This window comes from Calypte anna, chromosome 1 (assembly GCF_003957555.1).
Source record: "Calypte anna isolate BGI_N300 chromosome 1, bCalAnn1_v1.p, whole genome shotgun sequence".
NCBI lineage: Eukaryota > Metazoa > Chordata > Aves > Apodiformes > Trochilidae > Calypte > Calypte anna.
Window position 1 is genome coordinate 26374989 of NC_044244.1, and position 23510 is coordinate 26398498.

General features: G+C 38.4%; 1 protein-coding gene across 1 annotated transcript in view; it reads left to right on the plus strand.

The window, feature by feature from the left end:
- The first annotated feature begins 761 nt into the window (after positions 1–761).
- BMT2 (base methyltransferase of 25S rRNA 2 homolog) overlaps positions 762–23510 on the plus strand; it is a 33515-nt gene continuing 10766 nt past the window's right edge. Inside the window, exons 1-3 of the mRNA XM_030469083.1 lie at positions 762–1003; positions 13600–13741; positions 20494–20673. Coding sequence (XP_030324943.1) covers positions 832–1003; positions 13600–13741; positions 20494–20673 — 494 coding nt within the window. The 5' untranslated portion in view covers positions 762–831. The remainder of the gene's footprint in view (positions 1004–13599; positions 13742–20493; positions 20674–23510) is intronic.

Consider the following 23510-nt stretch of genomic DNA (forward strand, 5'->3'; position numbering starts at 1 on the left):
CAACTTCATGGCAGATTTCCCTGCTGGGATCTCACCAGGGATGGTTTCATCCAGCACATTTCCAATGGGGAGAAATTGAGTACCTCAGGCTTGGTAAAAGATTGAAGGCAGGCAGAGAGCTGCAGATGAAGGATTTCTCTTGGAGGGGAGATTTTGCTGTCTGCAAGTGTTGATTCCACCAAAATAATGTCAGAACTGTGCTGAGAAGTGGGCTGAGCAGGAGACAGAACACAAAGCCTGTGTGAAAGCCCCCACACCACAGGCAGCACCCTATGGGGCTTGGCTTTTCCGTGTCTTGAATTCACTTTGTTTCTGCAAGGTCTTCTGTAGGTGGGGGCTTTCCCACCTTACTTCAGCGGGATTCACACCCACACCTTTAACGTGGGCCCTTGGGGCAGCACGGGAACTGAGGAAACACCGGGAGGAGGGAGGAGCCCCCGAGGCAGCAGTGCCCTGAAGCCCCCCTGTCCCTGTACCCGGGACGTGTTTTCCATCTCATTTCTCCCACTAGTTTATTACACACCGCGGGGTCACGTTCTCCAGACGTAGGCTGGGGGAAGTTTTTGCTGGAAATAACCGAGCCCACACCTCCAGGGTGTCCGGGCCGGGGTGCAGCCAAAACACTGCTGCCCTCAGGGATGAGACATCCCACAGGGACAGGGATCGGCCCCACCGGCGAGGCCCGGCCCGGCCCGGAGGTGGCCGAAGACTACAATTCCCGGCATGCCGCAGGGGCGGAGCCGTCGTCCGCGCATGCGCGCTCTGCCATTGCGCCCGCCGCTCACACCTCCCCCTCAGCCGGGCTGCGCGCGGCGGAGCAGCGGTACCGCCATGGAGGCCGTTCCACAGACACCGACACGGCCCGGCGGGGCTGCCGCTGCTCCTGCTGCTGCCGCCGCACCTCCCCCGCCGCCGCCGGAGCAGGAACGGAAGCTGGAACAGGAGAAACTGTCGGGGGTGGTCAAGAGCGTCCACCGGCGGCTGCGCAAGAAGTACCGGGAAGGTAACTGCGGGGGACGGGGCCGCCCCCTCCGCGCCGCCCAGGCCGGGCCGCCCCGCTACCCTCACGGCGGGAGCCGTGCCGTAATGAAGCGGGGCTCGGGGCGGTGTGGCGCCTGGAACCCGCTGTGCCGCGGCGGGAGGAGGGGAGCGGTCCCCCCCCCCTCCCCGGGGTACCTGAGCAGGTCGGGGCGGGGGGGGGGTCTGGGGCGACTCGATCCCCTCAGCCGTTACCGGGGCGCTGCGGACCGGCTGGGCCGCGGACCGCTGCCGAAGGGGGTGTGTCGGGGACGGGGTTGGGGGTGGTGGCTGGGAGCAGCTCCGGCATCGCTTCCTGCTCCTCCCTGGACGACCGGGGCGCCGCTGCCGTCGGCTGCGCGCAGCTTCGCCGAGGAGCTCCGGTGGGGTCTGCCGAGGTTTTGCTGCTTTCCGTGGGCTCTTGATGACAGAGCCTTGTTGGCTCAGGAGGGTTCACGGCGCATCTCTTAAGAGCTTTTCCCGTGGGATGGAGGAGAAGAGGACTGGTGTGCACGGATAATGCTGCGAATTGAAAAGGTGCGCCCGGGTAAAGGTCTGCTTCACCTCCGTGTAGGCATGGGGCCGTGTGCCCCGCGTTACCGCTCCCTGGGACATGAAGCAGTCCCTAGCTGCAGAGGAACGGGTCTTTGGGAACTCTTTGTGCCTTCCATCTTTCAGACGTGCAGGAGTAGTTCAGGCTGGAGCGCTAAGCAAGACTTGAGGGAAAAGCTCTCATAAAATAAATTAATCCGAATCCTTGAAAAATCTACTTTGGCATCATTATTAATGCCCTTATGCAAGATTCTTATGGGTGGTATTGGAATGCTTAAAACCTCCCAGAAATGCATTCAGAACAGTGTCAGAACTGAGATTTGTTTGCTGCCATTTTTAGTCTCCTCAGGTTGATTTTAGTGATCTGTCTGATCCTTTATGAGATGGGTTACAAAAGAAAACTTCCATTCATTCCATCCACAGCTCTTTGCTGTCATGGAGCATACATCAAGAAAGATATTTATGAAATGGGAACTCTTCCTGTTCTAGGCACTGGTTCTTTCTTCTCCTCAGTGTCTGCATATGACACTTCTGTTAAAGTAACAAGGTCATTCTGCTTTCTGCACTTCAGAAATCTCCAGGGGAGTATATCCATGGTATCTAGGCACTAATACCTACCTACGTAGACAGTGATCGAGATCGAGAGTCAGTGTTTATTTTGGCCTTGGTAAGACAAAAGTGAAGGGATGCTCTCCCATGTTCTGACATTGAGGTGGAAGAACATGGTATGTTCTAACAGTAAAATCTTAGCAAAAAGAGCCCATCTTTGAGAAGCTCATATTTCACTGTTATTTCACAGTGCCTGCAGGTTAAGACAGACAAACACTGGCACTGTTAACTTTTAAAGAAAAAAAAAAGTGAGCAATCTCTGCAACAACTGAATTTTTTTTAGATGAGAGCCTAAATTGCATAGAAGTCTACGTATGCCTACTCCTCAGCAAAGAGCAAGTTAGTGTGACAGTGTAAGTTGTGTTTTATCTTTAGCTCAGTGGAACTGGTTGAACACAAGAGTAAATGGTACTCTTAACTCAGTTCATATGTCTTGTAAATCATGTGCTAGTGAAAATTTTAGCGTGATTTTTTCTAATCACTCTAAATTAGCAACATTGTATGTATTTTTCTGGAGAGAGTTAAAGCCCAAGCAGCTCATCACATGAGAGCTCCATCTATTACCTATTTATGGAATAGAAAGTGATCTTTACCAGTTACCAGTGATTAATAGTCGTAGTACTTCCATACATTAGGTTATTTCAACTTCAGAATTTTATATTTGGAGTCTTACTAAATTTCTCTATGCTTCTAAAAGCAGACTTGAGAACCTCCTTTCAAAGTGCCTTTATAATTAATTCTGAAATTCTAATATTGGTATGTGCTTGACCTCTGGAGGATCTTTTCTTGGGTTTTGTTTGTTTGTTTTCTGATTCTCAGAGACATTGGCAGTTAAGTTACCCTGACAAAATCATTAACAGTTTAGTAAAGAGAAGTAAAAAAGACAATAAATCATCTGTAATTTCTCAGTAAGAATGTAATTATAATTCAGGTATGAAAAAGCAAAGGTAAAAAAATACATCCTTGGATGTATGCTTGTGGCTTATTACACAGGGAACACCTCTTGTCTCCACGGTGTAGTGCAGCTACCTCAGTATAAAGCAGAAACAGAGCTATCTGTATTATGCCAGAATCTTGCATTGTCCTTTTTTGCTTTGCTTTTGCTTTCCTGCCTCTTCTCACATTTACTAGAGTTCTGTGAAGCTAGTTTCCATTTTGTCTAAATAAGCAAACAGCACTAGAATTGCTGTTGCATGAACTTAGATTCTTTGTCTGTAGATACTAAAAATAGAACTGCATATTAATTTTGTCACTAGAGGAGGGAAGCATGTTGATTATCCTTCTGAAAGCTCTATGATTATGTTGCACAGGGTGGATAAGCCTTTGGTGTTGAAATACGATCTTGAGTTACTCTCTTCTAAGTGTTGAAGGAAAATAGATGCTTGCTTGAGACACGAAGATGCTTGTTGAGAGAAGTTATACAGGCTTGGTTTAATAAGCTGATTTCTTTGAGAATTCATTTGCCTTGCTGATGTTAGCAAGCCTTGAGTTTCAATCAGCAATTGTAAAATGCAAGCCAGCGTATTATCTGACTTGCTTATAACTGGCACCATTGTTATAATTTTCTTTCATTTCCCAGAAGTGGAAAAGTGACAGTATGCTTCAGAACTGCAAGTTAACATGTTTTTGAAGAAGCTGTGTTCTTGTCAGCATGCAAAAGCAGTATTTCTTAATCACAACAAATTTTTTTGCAGTTACTGGGGAATTACTAAAGTTTAGTCAGCATTACATGGTCTGGGTTTTTTTCTGGGTGTAAAACTAATTCTTGAGATCCATCAAAGCTGAATCTTGTCTTCTTTTTTAATTTCTGCATCTGTTGCATCACTTTTACTTATAAATATGGTGGATGGATTTTGTGTGTACTTCTGTACTGTGGCTCTATGCTTCTAAAAGCAGACTTGAGAATCTCATGTTCCAGAGCACATCCCCATGTGACAAGCATTTGCTATGTTCAAAATGGTTCAGTTTAAATTATTATTATAATTATTATTAAATTATTTAAAGTTTGCATTGAAAAGCATGGTAGTTCTTACCTTGTAGTTTTACCTTACTAGCATGACTAGTTCTTACCTTTTCCTTTTTTTTGAATATTACTAATCTAGTATGACTTCTAGGGGAATATTTATATCTCTTTCCCCCCTTTTTGATTCCTTCCCTTCCCTTTTTAATGTCATGGTTGTTAATTAGTAAATAAAGAAGAGAGGCATGTAGTTATAAATGCCATGACTGATTTGGTATTTTGCAATTGTATGATCCTGTTTTTTTTACAATGTGGATCCTACAGTAGTATTATATGCCATATGTTTTTAAATGGTTAAATGAAGTTTAAGAAGTGAGTGTGGGGTTTTTAATGTTAAAAAAGTTTTTTAATTAAGGTGGTTGGTTCTTGTCCACACTGAGTGAATGTCAACTAAATTAGCTAGTCATTAATGCATTTTTTCAGAGTTCTTTAAGGCAGTGATAGAAACAGATAAAACCTGTCCAGTTCTTCCTAAAAATGCACAACATTCCTCAAGTTAGCCTATAAACTTTGTCTGTGTGAAGAAGACTTTTAAGTGAGAACAAAACACTGAAGTGCATGGTATTCATTTAGGAGTGCATGTCATTATCATAAGACTCATGTTTTTCTGAAGTTTTACTTCTGTTTCATGTCCAAATGGATTAGTTTAATCTTAATTACCTTACACATCAAGGTAAAATCCAAAATGCTGAAACAGATCTCGAGCTCATTTAGTCACAAAAAACTTCAGGGTTCTGCATGCTTGACACAAGCACCTAGAAATTAGAATTTTTTTCGTGAGACTTACACTTCTACTAGCCTGTTACAATATGGGGAGGAGGAAAAGCTATTTTTGGTTAAGTCTCTTCTTAGTTCTGTTGCCTGGTACCACAGGTGACACCAAATTTTACAGGGTTTTCCTCTGTATCTTTTAGGTATCTACATCCATAGGCTGGAGCATGTGTCAGTTGTACACATGCATGTCAGTTGCATATATTGCATGTATGCTGATATCTGTCAAGTCTGACAGATAGGCTTGTAAAAGCAGATTGTGCTTCGTAGGAAAAACACCCTAAAATAAATATGATCTATTGAACATCTAGTGTGTGATACTAGTTTGTTTCCAGTTTTATTGTATCAGCCAAGTAGGTAGAAGTTTTACTATGATAAAAAAATCCTTTCCCCCGATACAGCTTTTTTTTCCTTAGAGTTGTTTATTACCTGTGTAATCATGCAGAGATGTATTTATCAAGTAAACATTTTTTGTGCCACATGAACCCTTTTTTAGGTGGTCCTGAATGTAGTCTGGAAGGATGATTTACAGGACCTTATACTTCTCCCTGGAAACCTTTTATTGTTTACAAATGTAAAAAAAATTGATGATGTATCCATAAAGGTATTTTAGGAATTATTTTGCTGGGTGTTCACTACAACATTTCATATTTCCTTCTGTACAGCTGCTAAGGCTGTTCAGACTTAAATCACACAAAACTGGTTTCTGTCTTGATGTTACTGCAGCACAGACACTGATAGAAGCATTTCTAGGTAGTTTGAATCTTTAAAAGACAGATTTATTGAAACTTGAAATAGATGGATAATCACTTTATGAGCAGGTTATTCAAATCCAGAAAATTAGGAAGAATTTACAGGGCCCTGCCTGATGATAGTAAGTAGCCTGAGTAATTAAGTGGTTTAAACATTCATGTGCGAAGTGTCCTTCTGAAGTCTATTGCTTTATGGTCTCTTCCTCTCTCATGTTTATTGTGAAAAACCTTGAGAGAGCTTAAGTTCTTCCTGATGTGAAACAGGAAACATTTCAAAATTGTGGCATTTTTCACAGGGCAGGGAAACTTTGTCACTGGACTCTACATAATAAGTTCCCAGTTGTTACTCCTTTTTGTTAAATAAAATCAGTTTACTGTAGAAATAAACCTAACTTTTCAAGAGCTCTATTTGTCTTTCTCTATTTGGATTCATTTCTTGGGAGAGGGAGACATTTTGCAATGCTGTTAAATTTTCAAGTGATAGGAACTCAGTGTCATTTCATGAAAATGTAAATTGATGATAATGTTTTATCAATACGGGCATTAAGATACAAATGCCTTTATTGTTTGCACACCATAGTTCAGCAGTGCAACTTTCATTAGAAATCCCATAATATTTACAGCTTGGGAGCTATATTTATTGGTATAATTTAGCTGCCACAATCAGTGGGTGTTCAAAATTTGTGGGCCACAGACTTGTATCCACTAAACACACATATGTAACCTCCTGCCCAGGTTTTTATTGCCTTGGCGAGGAAGATGGTGTTGTTGTTTCAGGGTCAGCATAATGAAATCTGTAACTATGCCTCAGCTGCTTCCAACTTAAGCCCCTTTGTTTGCACAAATACACCAAAATCAGTAGTTTCTGTAATGTGTTCATCTCTGCATTGGTGGTGTTGAGGTGCATCGCATTGGAGGAGAAAGGGGTGATAATTTCCGGTAGAGTAGAACCAACACCTGGGGGCAGTACAGCCATCAGAGATTTGTATCAGATTGGAGACACAGATCATTCTTCAGAGTGATATAAGCTGACCCCAAATAGATGCTTTAATGAGCAGGTGGAGTTTACCTCATGGTCTCTTTAGTGTAAACATATAGATTGAAAGTTTGCCTGATCTAGAAATCTGCATTTGGTCAAGTGAATCCTCTCTATGGGACTGGAAGGGAGGAACAGAGATCTTAAGATAAAGTAAGATTCTTGCACTTTTTTTTTTCTTTTTAAAGAATTTTATTGTGAAATACTTCAGGTAAATCACAGAATTCCATGAATTATAAAATGCCAGGTTGGAAGGGATCTCAAGGATCGTCTGGTCCAACATTTTAAATCCTAAGAAATGTTAAGCAAACACTAGTCAGACAAGAAAAGAAAAATATTAACTCTGACTACTTGAACTTTGTCCAAGTTGAAGTTTATGTTCTGTATTTAGAAATGTAAAACTGGGAAACGGTGAGGCCAAAAATACCTGATGTCTTTCACCAAAATACTTGGTAACACAGATGGTCAACAAGTTTGTAGTTTGTCTTGTATACATTGAAGCTGCTGTTCCTCATGTAATTTATTTTATTAATTATTGCCATAATATAAGGACATTTTGTAGTACAGCTAAATTTCAACTGACAGGTGACTGCTAAGGAGGAAATTTTGTCAGATATTCAGAGGAATTTGATTTCAGCTTTAGTCTAGCATACAGCATAGGTTTCCTTTTCACATTTACTGCTCAACATGTTGTAGAAACTAGTCAGCTATTTTCAACAGTAAGTGAGAGTTGGTCTTAAAAGACTAAAAATGAGATGGATTTTTTTCATTCCCACAGTGCATTGTCATCAACAGCAATAAAGGAAGCTCAAAGTCTTGCTAGGCGGTGTGATGGGCAGCAGCCTGTCACCTGAAGTGATCTTGCATTGCCATGGACACTGGTTAATTGTGAAGAGAGTTTTGGTTTCAACCATGTGCAATTTAAAGAGTTTTATTAATGCTGTTGTACAAATATGAACATGTTGCTTTTTTTGTCTTCTGGGGTCAGATAATGTATTGAGGTTATTTTCTCTTCTACCAAAGCCACCAAGAGTGGTTGAAAAAGAGGTGGTGGATTGAATCTGGATTTTACATTACCAATTTTTACGGGCACATAACTAGCCAAGAATTCAAACCTGTGTTTGGGTTTGGTTTTTTTTTTTTTTAATCTTTTTCTTTGAATTCAGAAAATTGCAGTTTTCCAAAAGGAAGTAATGGCTGTTCTAATTCCAGTTTTCCTTAAGTCTTAAAAAACTGTTTCTTTGGGGAGGATGTTGTTGCTTCAGATCTAAAGCTACATTGCATCTCTCTGAAGTTCAAGTTGTCAGCTAAATTTTGGGATGCCAGGTCTTGTTTAGTCATGAATAAAGTTCCTTTTACTTGGTTCTGAGATGGTCAGATGACTGCAGTGTTTTTCTGAAGAACACAGAGGGAATTAAGGAAAATATTAATTACAAAACTTGTCTCGTGGGTCCAGATAGTACATTTAACTCTGATTTAATTATTTTATTGCTTGATAAAACAGGATGACTTAAATCAGTTTGGGGTTTTATTCCATTCTAAAATGAAAAATACTGCCTTTAGCAAAACTGCTTCTATTGCATACCAAGGGCTATATTTTGTTAAAATAACAATTGCTATGTTTTGATGAAGAAGAATTTACTTATTTTTTTCTATTAAGTTCATAATCATGAACTAAAATGGCATCTCCATTTAACACTCTGTAAAGAAATGCCTTAAAAATAAAAGACAAAACCTAGGATGGAGCAAAGCTGGTTTTCTTTTGTTTTTTTTTTTTGAAAAAACAACAAACAGAACCAGCTTGTGGAAATAGGAGTTCTGGTGTTGGGATGGTCCCACAGTGAATGGCAGACTTGTTCTGCTCACACTATGCTAGGCACCTTTGAGCCTCCTGTAAATAAATGCGGAATGGAGTGCTTACTGAGCTTGAATGTTTCTTCCTTTGTTATTAAAAATGTTTTCAGTTGTTAAAACTTACAACTAACCTTAGGTCTCTACTGCTGTTGCCCACAATTAAGTCTATCTTGTAATTAGGATAATTTAAAAATAACTTCTACATGCCTGACCTGTTCCCTGTGTCACAGGATTTAGTAACTGCTGATTATTCTATGGGTGAGTTTGGGGGTGTGATTTAGATATTCTATGGGCAATATTAATGTGGGTTGGAAATTATTTAAAGGGACTCATCTGCAGGTAAATAGTATTGGGGTTTTTGTTTGTTTGTTTTTTGTTTTGGTTTGGGGTTTTTTGTATTAGAAAAGTCTTATGAAGCACCTGAAGTTGATCAGTCGTTTGTTTACTGACAGAATTGATAGAAAGAGATGAGCCTTTTTGGTTTTAAAGTAATAGTTTGTCTTCAAGGTGAAGAGTAGGTAATTTATTTTCTAGGCAGTCCTGGACAGGCAGAAGAGCAAACATTAAGTAATTTAAAAATAATGTCACAGTAGTGATTTGAGAGGTGTGTGAAACTCCTGTTGTGAGCCAGTCTTGCCAGTTCACACTTTTTAGCCAGATGTTTGTGTAACTGAGTCAGTGGTGTGGAGATCTGAGGCGTATGCAGATTTTTGAAGAGTCAGTGCTGAAAACAGTTTTTAAATCACATGAAGGTGATCTCCAAGTACATAGTAATAAAAGTGTCAAGTACCCTTAAACTCTGTATTATGGCATGGTCATGAGCATGTGAGATGAAAAGTTTAATGCACAAAATCAAATCTTAATTTTAAGATGTAATTGAAGATGCAAGACCTGTTTCTTGTTATTCCTTAAGATTAGCCTACCACAAACTGCTGTTCAATTTACAGCACTATTGATAACTTATCAGAGGAGTTTGTTATTTCTCTAGTAACCATTAGTTTTGTGCTGAAAACCTTCCTGCATGTTTTACTGCCTGTTTGGTTTCACAAATAAAAATTCATAAATAAATGTTTAACTCCACTAGAGCTAATGCAATATTTGCACATGGATTATAATGCATTGTTTGAAAAATTCAGTACATAGCTCTGCTGTGTTGTTGGTATCAGTTTGGAACTGGATACTGCAAGACCTGTTGTAGTCACTGCCTCAAAATCTCAGTCTTGGAACACGGTTCTAGAATTAAAGTTCCTGTAACTCCTATTTGAAGGTAAAAAGAAGGTCTTTGTGCTTTCTCAAAGCTCTTTCTGGAGAAGAATTGGGTAAAAAAACCCAACCCCCCCCCTAGAGCAACTCACTACCATGGTCCTTGCTCAAATGGCCTTAATTGTTTTGGAAGTCTCTGCACAGTCATACAGGTGCCTTAAGAAAACTCTTATCTCCAGTTGTTTTGGGGCTTATGAAATGGCAGACAAATGGGCATTATCTCAAACCCAGTATTGACAGTGGGTCAACAGCATTTCCTGCTTAGACAGGAACATATGGTAAGTGCTGCTGGTGTTTCACTGCCTGCTTGTTTACCATTCCATCTTTCCATGATTTTTTGTAGTTGTTGTTGTTGTTGCTTTGAAGCTTCCCTTTCATGCTTTTCCTGAATGTCTCCTACTCTTAGAACAATCAGATGTTGTTCCATATTTACATTTCCTGTGCAGCATCTGATCTTGTGGAAGTCTGTCCTCTCCAGCTTTCATTTGTCTTTTTCTTGCTTCTGTTTAGGTGCTCCTCCACACAGAAGCTGTGCTGTGTCTGCCCTGTGTTGCCATTTTCTGTATCTCTACACCTGCTATTCTGGTAGATGAAAACAAACTGGAAGTGCATGCAGAATTGAGTTGATGTAGGAATGGTGATGGAATTACTTTGTGATGAGTTTTTCACTTTTTTTCTGTGTGTCTCTTCTACTAGTGTGTATAATTTAATTTTATTTTTTTTCTGTCAGCTCAGTGCCAGGAAGCTGTTACTATCTTAATAAGTTTTAAGGAAAACTGGTATTTGGAAATAGAATGATTGCTTAAGAATGGATCAAATGAACAGTGTACTAGAAGAACAGTATTAAACTCAGGATTTTCTGTTTGGTATGTTTTCCCAGTAAGTGTTCCCTCACTTTTTTCCTTACTAAGTAGCTGTGTATTCTTCACCAAAACTTTACCAACTGCATGTCATAAAAACATTTCAGTTTTTTGAAGCATGCAGTAAGTTTCAGAGTATTGTGGCAGAGAAACTATAAGACTTTTATCTAAATTGCACCAGAATTCATTTGGTTTGAGAATACACTTGGAGCTTGGCTTAGTGCTTTCTGGCTGGGTGCTGTGTAGGTTTGCACTTCCACACAAGAAAGACTCTTGAGACCTGTGCTTGTTTTGTCCCCTTTGCTGGTAGGATAATGTCTATACCATTTCATGCTCTCTTTCGTCAGTAGAGAATGGCAAATGGAAAAGTGATCCTCAAGTTTTGGCAGAAACTGCCTGTTGTTTCTTTCTCTTCTCTAGTGTGGTCAGTTGGCAAGCACAGGAGAGTCTTTTCTTACAAAGCATATCTCTGAACTTGGATCATCTGGGAAATAATGAGGGATACCACTCAAATATAATGATTTTTTTTTCTTTTGTCCTAATAACTTTCTCATATGCTTGTTGAATTGCAAGCAGAATATGCAATTTCTTGCATAATTTCCCTGTTTTGCTAAAACTAAGTAATCTCTATTCCCTTCCGTCTCATCTGACATCTCACACAAGGAAATACAAAAACCTAACTTTAAACATGGCTCATTTTGATGATTGCACAAGTGTACTAGATGTTTATTTTTTAAGAGAAAATTGGTGTGACATCTCTACACCAAACTAAAATAGGGAGTAACGTGGATGACTGGTTTATGTATTCTGTGTATGCAACTGTCTATACTTGTCCATCATACACATTCTTGCTGTTAGTGAAGGTCAGAAGAGGTGAGGGATTGTTACTGCTTTGTACACTTGAAGGAGTAGAGGGAAGGGTTACCACTGGACAGAACTTGTTATTACTGCTTATAAAAACAAAGATATCAAAGAAATTGCTGTAAGTGGGTTAAAAACAAAAATCTTAATGGTATGAGAAGGACAAGTCATACTGTAAGCTACTTTCAGGCTTTAGGAGACATTCTTAGTTAGCTATTGCTTGATACACTTTTTTAATGTTTCTTTATAATATAAAGGTGCTACAAAAACTGGTTCTAGAACCATGTTTTGCAAAGTGTGTTGGTTGTATAAAGCTTAAAGTACAGCTCTGCACCTGAAAACTTGGGTTTGGGTGTGTTAGCCAGTAGGTGCAAAACCAGTAGATCATTTTTCTTTTACAGATTTATATATATATATATATATATATATATATATATTAGATGTGTGCATGTATTTGTATGTATTAAGAAACAAAGAAGGAATTACTGATGATCATACCAGTGAGCATGTAGTTTTCTCAGGTCAGAAATGTCCTCTTGGTAATGCATACCAAGGGTTTGTGTGCTGTAGAAACCACAACAGGAGTTGTGGCTACCACAAGTAGCATTCATCTTGCTTTTTGTTTAGCAGTACATTATGTAAAGCAAGCTTGGAGAAGTGGATATTTAGCAGGAAAAGAGGGGAATTATCATGTTTAATTACTTTGAAGTATCTGAATTGAACCTGTAGGACTACTTTTTAGCAAGGTGAAGGGATGAAAATGAATCTGTCCCTGGAGATCAGCAGACAAATTTATCTGTGATTTTCTAGCTGCAGTTGATTTGATTCTTCAGTACTGTCTCCTGGAACCTTACTCACTGAGGCAGGCTAGATTAGGCAGACAACACTGAGGGCTTGAATTCCTTCTCCAGTGTATTCAAAGAAATCAGTAGTCTGGGTTAAGGTCCCATTTCAGCATTTTTATGTATAATATCATCCACAATATTTTCCAGGAACATGAATGCTACTAAGAAACCTTTCAGTCTTTCATTTTTTAAATGTTTGTCATGCTAATCCTCATGCACAAAAGCCTGAAAGATGACTTCCCAGAAACTTGAATTTCACTGAAAACTGAGCAAAATAGAATCACAGAATCAGAATATTCAAAGTTCGAAGGGACCTTTAAGATCAACTAATTCCAACCCCCCTGCTATGGGCAGGAACACCTCCCACTGGGTCAGGTTCCTCAGAGCCCTGTCCAGCCTTTAAAAATTCCAGGGATGGGGCTTCTACCACCTCTCTGGGCAACCTGTTCCAGTGTCTCACCACCCTCATGGTGAAGAACTTCTTCCTAACATCTAATCTAAACCTACCCTCCTCTAGTTTGAATCCATTCCCCCCAGTCCTATCACTACCTGGCATCCTAAGAAGTCCCTCAGCAGCTTTCTTGTAGCCCACTTCAGATACTGGAAGGCTGCCATAAGGTCTCCTTGGACCCTTCTCCTCTCCTGACTGCATAACCCCAACTCTCTCAGTCTGTCTGCATAGGAGAGGTGCTCCAGCCCTCTGATCATCTTCATGGCCCTTCTCTGGGCACGCTCCAGCACATCCATGTCTTTCTTGTAATAGGGGCTCCAGAACTGGACTCTACTTCGGGTGGGGTCTCACAAGAGCAGAGTAGAGAGGGAGATCATTTCCCTCGTCCTGCTGGTCATGCTTCTCTTGATGCATCCAGGGATGTGGTTAGCTTTTTGGGCAGCAGGTGTACACTGACGGCTCATGTTGAGCTTCTAGTCCACCAAATACTGAGAATATTTCTAGTTTCTCAAGTATCCAATAGTCCCTTCCTCAAATCTGAAATTTTTTGTTTGACTGGAGAAAGGAGACCTTGTTTTTGTTGTGTGCAGGTAAAGTAATCTCTTGGTGCGTTATGTAACTTCTTTTAATTGGAAGATGGGGATTTTGCCATGAAGATAATGAGACACTTTATATCTAATGTGCAGTGTTTTCTGTTGTTTTGTTTAGTGGGAGACTTTGATAAGATCTGGCGTGAGCACTGTGAGGATGAGGAAACTCTGTGTGAATATGCTGTGGCAATGAAAAACCTTGCAGATAATCACTGGGCGAAAACTTGCGAAGGGGAAGGCCGCATTGAATGGTGCTGCAGGTAAATATGTATTTAAAAGATGCAGTTGTACATTGCTTCTTGCAATTATTTATAATTAAAGGCTTAAGTGGCTTTTTGCTTTTTTGCCAGGTTTCAAGATTTGTTCTGTAACCTGTTAATGATTTATTGCTTTTTAAAGCAAATACCTTCTTACTGTTCCAAATTACTAAAGAAATACAGTATATGAAATGTTTTGTTGTAAGATGGCCCCTTTTTAAAGTGTCTTCAACAAACAAGATTTTTGGTTGGTTTTTTTTCTCAAAAAAACCAAACTGGAGCTGTTTGCAAATAAACCTGTGATGTCATTTTCTATGTTTAAACATAAACTGATTGAATGCAATGAGCACATCTCAAGTGCAGTTTTCAGGACTTTGGTTTGACTTACGTGTATAATAGTATTCTATCTCTAAATGCAAATCACTGCTGTGTAATTTTCAAGCCTAAATCTTGTCTTCTACAAAAATTATTTAAAATCAATTTTAAAGTTTAAAGTTCCTACATGCCATAAATATCTAATTTTTATTGTGTTGTCACTTCATTACATTACTATTACAACATCAGATAAACAATTTCAGTCCTTGAAGAATATTGACTCCTAAAAGATAAATTGTGGTCACTCAGTATTCCTGCATACAGTTGGCATACCATGGGATCTGTAGAGCAGAATAAAACAAAATATTGTTGAAGTATAACCAGGAAGAGAATTTGTCAATGGTCCTGCCTTTGGGAATGACTTCAGACAGACAAAAAGTAACTTTATGTGCCAGTCTGCAGGTCTTGGAGATGAGTGTTGCAGTGTGATGAACAAAAAGTAGCAAAGCAAAGGAGGCATGGTATTGTTAAATTTAAAATCATAACACTAATCTTTTTATCACAAAAAAAAAGGTGGAGGGAACAACTGTGGAGCAGTTGAGGTACAGTGCATTTGAGCTGTTTTGTGGCTTCTGGAAATGCATCAAGTAATAACAAGCTGGTTTCCTTTTTCCCCTACAATAGACACTTAAATATTTGAAAACTGTTTCTTTAAGTATCAATCTTTTCTTTTTAGCTTAAAAAAAAAAATCCTAAAATCTAGTTAGGTATTTCTCTACAGACTCTATTCCAGACACATTTCACATATTCTTATCCCACTTACAAGAGAGGTGAATCAGTTGGAAAGAACTGTGCCCAAAAATAGACATAGCATTCCCCTGGCCTTCTCAGGGATGCATAAAAATAAGAAATGTTTCTGAGGTTGTAGTAAACTCTTGTTTATGCTACTGACCTTGCTTTGTAGTTTTTCTGTGGTTTGTTTGGGGGTTTGTTTGTTGTTGTTTGTTGTTGCTTTACTGTATTAGTGTGGCATTGATTTGTACTCACTTGTGATCTCCAGATGCCCATTTCTTTTTTACGGGCTTCCTCAATTGGTAGTTGTTTTCTTGTATTTCTGCAATTCATTACTTCTGTGGATATCTGTACTTTCTCTTAGTAAATTACAACTCTCTTGAATAATATTGAACTGTAATACTGCAATTCCTTGCAGCATCTTCCCCGTGCTTGGCTTCAGTCACAGATCAGTTAAGAGGAGTACTGACTGCTCTTGTTCAGGTTATCTGTGAAAATACTATTTGTACTGCACCCAGGGCAGATTCCAGTGGAATGTTGCTTGATACTTTCTTACACCCTGATTTTTCAACTAGTATGTGAAATTTGTTTCAGTAGAGGTGTTTGTTCTTTCTTTAAAGTAATTTCAGGTACATGATACTCTTTTAGTTTGTGGCAAACTTGTGTGGTTACCTTATAGGACAGGATAATGGTCCTTGTGGACAGGGAGGAACAGTTTATGGCCTGTGTATTGAAATTTTTTGTCTCTGTGTATCACTTGTTTTCTGTTTGTAGTTCTTACAAGATTTACCAAGTAAACAATTAAAATGACCAGTTTGAGCCTTGCAAGATAAACTCCTATTGAAAAGAGAGTCCACCTGGTAAGAGACACTACAACCTCTGTCTCAGTCCAAAGCTTCAATTAAAGCATGTAGCTTTTTCTTTGCAAAGTCAAGGGGTCAGGAGTAGAAAAGTAAGTAGAAAAAGAGGAGTACTTTCCACTTTTGTATTTCTTAGATTAAACTGAGGCCTGGATGGCCAGATACCAGGACATACCAGCTTGGCTTCGTGTTCTGCAGGGGTTTTTTCGCTTTCGAAGGGCCAAGGTGTGCTGACAGATGCCACTGTTGTCACTCCTCCTTGTGTCCGGTTGCATAATTGCATGCGGAAGAACTTGACTTGCATGTGACTTCACTGAAAGCTTTTGCTCAATGCATTAATTGTGTCACCATGACAGCAGGAAGATAGCTGCTGTATTAGATGAAGTTAAATTTGGGAGTGGAATGCTGGAAATACTCATGAACCACTGGTGTATCCCTGATGAAGAAAGGACAGGCTGAGCTTTTTCAGCTTTCTTTGAAAGATCTTTTCAGAGATCTGAAACTGGGAAGTGTTGTTTCCACTAGTTTAAAAAAAATAAAAGTTTTAAAAATCTGCATTTTCTTTTTGGGGTTTTAGTTTTGTTTTTTGGGGGGTTTATTTATTTTTTTTTTCTCCTTCATTCTTGTAGTCTTTTATAAACAAGCAGTGGCTAAAATAAATGAGAAGAGTGCAGAATAGTCATTAGAGAATCCATGTGTGCTTCTCAGGATCAAGAATAGCAATTTTCTTGAAGGATTCTCCTTTTAAAACTCTTAACTAGTTGAAGACACTGGGAAAATGCTTTTTATTACATTAATTCTTATACCAGATGACATAAAACTTAGTATTATACTACTTTATTAGTTGTTGATACTTAAGAAACTGTAAAAGATGGAAAGCAGTATGTGATAGACTGTGCTGGTGACCATGTGCAGCATTATACAGGACCAGTTTTATTTATTCTTCAGGGCAACATTATACAACTGTTAGCTGAGGAGAAGGGCTGGGGGAAGAAGGATTAAAAATCTGTCCCCTTCCAGATGCAGGTTAATGATCCCCTGAGAAGTGCTGAAAAAACACTGGACAACACTCAACTGTCCTTCCCTTGCTTTTTATATCCTTAGAAAACGAAATGCAGAGTAGCAAATAGTATTTGGAAACTAACACTCTTTCATTTCATTGGTATTACAACACACACAACTGAAGCCTGAAACCACAATAGGGTAAGATGATGTTTACCCTGAATAATTGTCCTGATTCTTAATTTTTGCTGGCATAGTTGGTAGACTGGTGAGCCTTTGTATGAACAGTGAATGCCAGCCTGTTCTAGTTGAGTCGGAACAAAATAAGCTAGACCAGCAGGTTTGCATCTTTCTGTTGCTTTTGCATCAGTGTTAAGACTTGTGTTGACTTGGCTTTTTTTTTTAAATAACAAAAAATCCCAAAACCTGTGCTTCTATCATGACAAAGCGCTATCTTGAACTCCATTTTTAAAAAGGATTTTGACTGTTTCATGAACAAACTGAAGAAATGTGTTCTTAAGTTAATATCAGTGAGTACAGACTTGTTTGGAAAAACTTGCAGAGAATAGATGTTAAAGCTTATCTTAAAAATTTGAATTACAGAGTATTAAGTTTGCAAATTAGACCAAACAGTTAAGAATTTTCACTCGGAACAGGATTAAAATTAAGTGCTTTTAGCTATACCAATTCATTATAGCATTGGTTATGTCTGTCTTTTAGAAAAGCATATGGATTCTGTAGCAGGCCACAAGCTGAATATGAAACAGTCAAACAGCTTAGCCCCAAGAAAGATGAAGAAATGATAAAAAATATTGTATTTTTATCTACAAAAAAAAAAACCCAAACCCTTGGGGCTTTTTCTTTCTAGAATCTGAAAGTGTGCAGTCAAAACAAGAGAAGGCTAAGTAATATCTTACAAGATCTTTGAGCATAACGGGTCTCTTCCAGACCTGTAAAACAGATCTTGTTTGGGTTTGAAGAATGAATGAATATTCGAAGTCTTTTCTACAGTATTTTGCAGCTTTTTTCATGAATGTGGTTGGCTGAGCAATTCACTTTCAGAAGAATGGAATTAAAGGGGAGGTGGCATAAACTGGAGGAGGGAAATCACTTCAAATAGAAAAAAGATGATGTTCTTTGTTCATGTTTTTCTGACAGTCTTCATTTTTGCTCTCAAATAATGCTTTGTTCTAACAGAACAATGTCCTTATGTTTGAATGGTAGAGCTAATCAAAGTGATTATCTTATGATAGCTGCCACCTATTTTCAAGTTCTTGGGATCCTCCAGTAATGAAGGGAATTTCCTCCAGAAACTGACTTGAGGTGGGCACAACACCAGAGAAACCTCTGATTGCAGACCTAATTGTTCCTCAAAAAGGAAGTGTCTCAGAACCTTAAAACAGACCAAGTATGAAAAATGAAATGGGAAAGTCTCTTGTATCCAAGTTGCTCAACTTGATATTTAAGAAAATATTGTTATGATACTAAAGACTATAATATTTTACTCACGTGTGCTGAATACAGGATTTCCTTAGCCTGAGGCTGGATGTGCATGATAATAGCAAAATATTTTCCAGTGCAGAGGAAACGATTTTGCTCTTCTAGGTATGATTAATGTATACCAGGAAAACTGAGAATTCTCCCTGCCTTATTTTCTTTGGAGGTTGAAGAATGGGTGGATTGAGCCTGTAGAAGAGTTTACACTTCTTTTTTAGGCCAGTAGCTCTGTCAGTTGACATTTATAAACTTAGTCCTCAACTTGGCAGAGGAGGGAAGAAAAGTTTTGTAGACAGAAACCATGATGAGAAGTCCAGTCTTTCTTTCATCTCCAAAGGGAAGTATCTTATTTCTTCATACCCTCAGTGAACAACCTAAACATGAATAACCTAAACCTGCTTGATGTTAGGTTTAGGTTAGTAAATATGGTAACAACTGATTGAACAACTTGATGCTTTAAATCTCTTTTCTGCTAAGTTAAATGGCCAACTCTTTCTACTGCAACTTTGATAATTTTAGAATTGTCTTTCTATCCATGTAATTTCTTATGGATGGAGTTGATAAGAGTTTCAGTTTATATATCTGGAAATATTGCAGCCTGGGCTGCTGTTCATGCTTCTGCATGGGATCTTACTCCATACAGGTAATATGTGGATTTCAGCTAGCTTCTATTTTGTCTGATAATTGCTTTTGTTACTGAAGAATTGTAACTCTAAACATGTTGACTATAAACAGAATGTTTACTGAGTTTATTTCTTATGTAGCTGTGTTATCTGCTCCATAGCTACTGTCAGCATTTTAGATCTTTTATATTTTGTGCCTGCTTGAACAATTAAAACTTGTTTGTGCTTTGAGTTTGTTAGATGTAGGTCAGTTTTGATTTTTAAAGTTCTACAAGTATAGAACTTCAAATGTGTCCAGGGTAACTTTTTTTCCTCCCTCACAGCAAGAATTAGTAACCTGAACAATAATGTGCTACTTGAATGATTCTGCTGAATCAAGGTGGTCATTGGGTACCATCTTGGAGTAAAGCAACTTGTATCTGTACCTGTTTCATTTTATATGTTTCTTTTTAAGAAATTGAACTCCAATGGCTTTTGGTTTTTACCTTCATATTGTCAATGGTAGAGAGGCTGTATGTATTTGATGCCTATAGTATAACCAACCCTTAGATAAGGGCCATGTATTCCAAGTCTTTGTCTCTCTTTGTAATTTAAATGCAGCATTATGCCAAGTCCCTTCCTCAGTCTGTGATGTGAAATACTATGTAATCTTGATTCTGTTTTGTTTAAGGTATTGTAAAACTACACATGAATTTATATTTTCTGAAGTGTTTCCCCTGTTAGAGGAAAACTGTGAGTTTCAAGAAACCATGGTAAAATGGGTTGTTATGAAAACATTCAAGTACTATTTCTGTTGACTTTCTGTGCAAATACTTGGTTGGCATGTCTAATTAAAAATACTGCTTTGTGCCTGGTGAGTCAGGCTTTTTTAATTTCACAGCAACAAATTGTTTCCAATTCTAGTTCTATTCTGTGGATAAAATTCAGTGATTCTTGAATATTCTTGAATACTTGCTTCTCATACACTAATGCTGGCTATTGGTTGAAGTATGCAATGCAATTTAACTGTTCTGATAGCATTCTTTCTTTCAAATTGGTTGACCTTTCTGTTGGAAGCATGACCAGATTATTTTCTTCTGTTTCCTATTTGCAAAATAATTACGTATGGGGAAAAAAACCCTGAAAGCTAAAGTAAGTCATCCACAATAATACAGCTGTTGTAGATACCTGTTTTTTAAAAACAAAAAACACCCCAGGAAAGCTCAATTAAAATTAAAAACCGGTGTATGAAAGCCCATAAACCTGGGTTGTATTTCTTTTCCCCCATATTATGTGCTTTGCCAGGCACAGCTGTTTCACAAGCCCCTGCATTTATGGGGACCTAATTAATAACTGCATCTTAGTGTAGAACTGTGGTGGTCAAGTGACAGCAGATGTTTACTCTGATGTTCTGACAAGACTTTTGCTGCCTCACTCTAAAAGTCTGTTTACTAAACTGTGATGTATGGCTTAATTTTTGAAAATAAAGCACCACTCAACTTGAAGAGTGTCTTCTGGTGTATCACATCTTTCCTAAAGCAGATTTACCAAATTGCACTAAAACCCCAATTTGTTGAAAAGCTGACAGCACTTGCATCTCTCAGACCTCTGTCTTGTATTAAATCTATACCAATGACCAAAAATAGCATTCTGCTTTTCTGGGCAATTTCTCTTTTTGTCTTTTCAGTGTATGTCGAGAGTATTTTCAGAATGGTGGGAAAAGAAAAGCACTTGAGAAAGATGAAAAAAGAGCACTTCTTGATTCTAAGACCACTCCAGCTTTAAATGTTCCCCAGACACCCAAGATTGAAGAACCCTTGCCTTTGTCAAACTTTGGCTTGACAAATCATGAAGCTATAACAGAGAAGTAAGTCTTACTTTTTTCCCAGTTTTTTTCCCCCCCTTTGTGTGGTGAAACTTATCTGGACTTTTTTTACCCATAATAATTAAGAAAGGGCACTTTCATGTGAATATACATGTTTCAAGAAATATTTGTGTTGTAGTGTATTTTGGTGGATGCCATAAAAATTACATGAGAATGACAACTTAGTCATCTTCATATAAGTGTTAGATTAATTTCATTTTTGTATGTCATTGGTGTGCACTGCAAATTATATTAAACCTTGAGGTGAAATAAGGGAGACATTCATTAAGTTAGAATCTAATGGCAGTTCAGCATTGTTGAGAACTCAATTGCTTATGTAGGTACTAAGTGCCAAATGTAAATATCGGAGTACTTAGAACTTTCTCTTCATAAATAATTGCAGAGAAACTCTTGATTCCAATTATACACTTCAAAAGCAATTTTGAATTATAACCCTTAATTTTAAATGTGCTAGCTTTCTGAAGACTAGCTCTGCAGAGGTTGTGGTATGCTTGAGGTGGTTTCCTAACAAGAGTTGTAATTTTGTTTTTGACTGTCACACAAGTAGGAATTTTAATTTTGGCGTTCAGGAGTACTTTTATTTTAGTTACAATCCCACACTCCTGTTTTTTTTCCTTGAATAACATAGGTCATGTTTGCTACTATTCTATGTGTGAGGGAAAAAATTTTGTAACTGAAATAATGAATGCATAAGCATATTATCATTAAATGTTACACCTAGGACTTGTTTCATATTCTTTATAGACCAGTTCTTACACCTGTCTGCAATACTGTTTGTTCTGTTCTGTGAAGAGACTTTTCTCATTATTGTAGCATGCTAATGCTATTAGCAGATGTCTGTCCTTATGAGCTGGTATCTTTTGTGGTTTCTCATATTTGTAAAGTAACTTGCAAAAGGCCTAATGATCCCAAATGCTTATGTAGTTGAATATTTACATGCAAAATGAAAAAAAAATTAATATTGTTGTCCTGTTATGACAAGACAAAGCAGATGCTTCTAAAATTAATTTAGCAGCTTCTCATAAGCTGACTTCCCCCACAGACTCCTCTTTTTAGTGCTCATTTTGCTAAGTCAACCTCAAAGTGTATACCTGTTTTTAATGAGAACTGCCAGGCACTTCTGTACAAAGGGCTGATAGGATACTAATACCTTACAACATCTCAATAATGCTGGCATTTGTTAACACATAATTTTAGCACTACCATAAATGGCTCTTTGTTGGTACTTATTTGTTTAAATCAATACTTTTGGTGGTCATACACCACTTAAAATTGATTGGTCTTCCAGTGGGAGGCCTTGTCAGGATGAAGCTTTGGCTGTCTCTTTTGCATGTGCTCTGTCTTCATACTTTGTACAGTTGATAATGACCACTACAGAGCTCACTTCACATGAGGTTCTTACTACCAGTAGTCTACAGCCTTACCTTTTGTTCTTACGTGTGTGTAAAGAAAATAGCTAACAGAGAAGGTTTTATTAAATACTCTTTAAAGTATTTGTTTATGCAATGTGTGATGGTGACTTTCATCTTCATTGTCAAAATTTTAAGAACACATCCATCCATAGACATACACCTGGCAAATGCAAAATTCCTAATATTTACCTGAGTAAGCAACAAATAACAGTAAGGTTGCTAACAGCTGTACAGACCTTAAAGCAGCATGGCATAGGTATTCTAAGTTGCTGCCCAGAGACATGAAAATTCAATTTTTTCCTGTCTACCTTACAGAAGAAATTACAGAGTTTATCAAAATGAAACTTAATTGTATATTGCACAAAGTGAACTTTCTTTGATATGCTTTTCTAACTTGTCTCCACCAATCAGTTAGTGAAGACTGAATCATGGTGAGGTTTTGGTACAAAGGGGTATGGGGCAACATCCTCCCACAGACACTTGTTAAAATACTCACTACATTCTGGTCATGTCACACTACAAATAAGAGTTGTGGGGGTTGTCTGAAGGTTTGGCTAAGCATGTGTCTATTTTTCTTTACTATGGGAAAGACAATATTTTTGTTCTTCCTATCTATAACCCTCTCTCAAATGGAATTAAAACCAGGTTGTTTACATAGGAGCTCTTTCTGACCTTGCCTTTACTGGCATGCCATTGTAGAGAGACTGTACTTTGGTTCATAAGGAATGGTTTTAACTTAAGTTACTTCACTGTTTACCTTGCTGATGCTGGTATTTTGACAGCAGTATCCTTCTATTCCGTGTAGAAGTAAAGTCCTTAAACTTGGCTTTGTTATTCTGCTGAATGCAACACGGAATCTCTTGCTTCTCCAACATCCTCTGTGTGGTAGGTCACTGGGAGTTGAGCAGGAGCACAGAGAACCCAGATCTCTTAAAGTTTCTTTTTCCTACAGTATTTCTTACTGTTTTGTTGTTGCTATGAGTACAACCATGGCTTTGTTGGATTCCACTGGCCCAGCTGATCTGTTTCTGCAAGTGTTTGCAGTTACTTGTCTCTCTGAAACTGAATCTTTCCCAGATAGATGATAAATTATATTTTTGGAGATGCCAAATGGAACTGCTACAGAAACTTGGAGCAAAAAGCAACATTTGCTTGCTGGAAAGTTACCATTTTCTCTCTGTTTTTCCCTGTGAAAGCTACGAGTTTGGATTTTGTTTGCCTCTTATTAGTGGATTTTGAGTATTCTAATAAATCATGATTTAAATTTTAGATGCAACCCTGTAAACAATCCAGTAGAAAGAGCTCAAACTGTTTGGTGCCAGTGGTTCTGTATATTTTTTTTTCTGTTCTGTGGTTTCACTCAAGTTCTCTTTTTTTTTTTTTTTTTTTTTTTTTAAAGAACAGGTG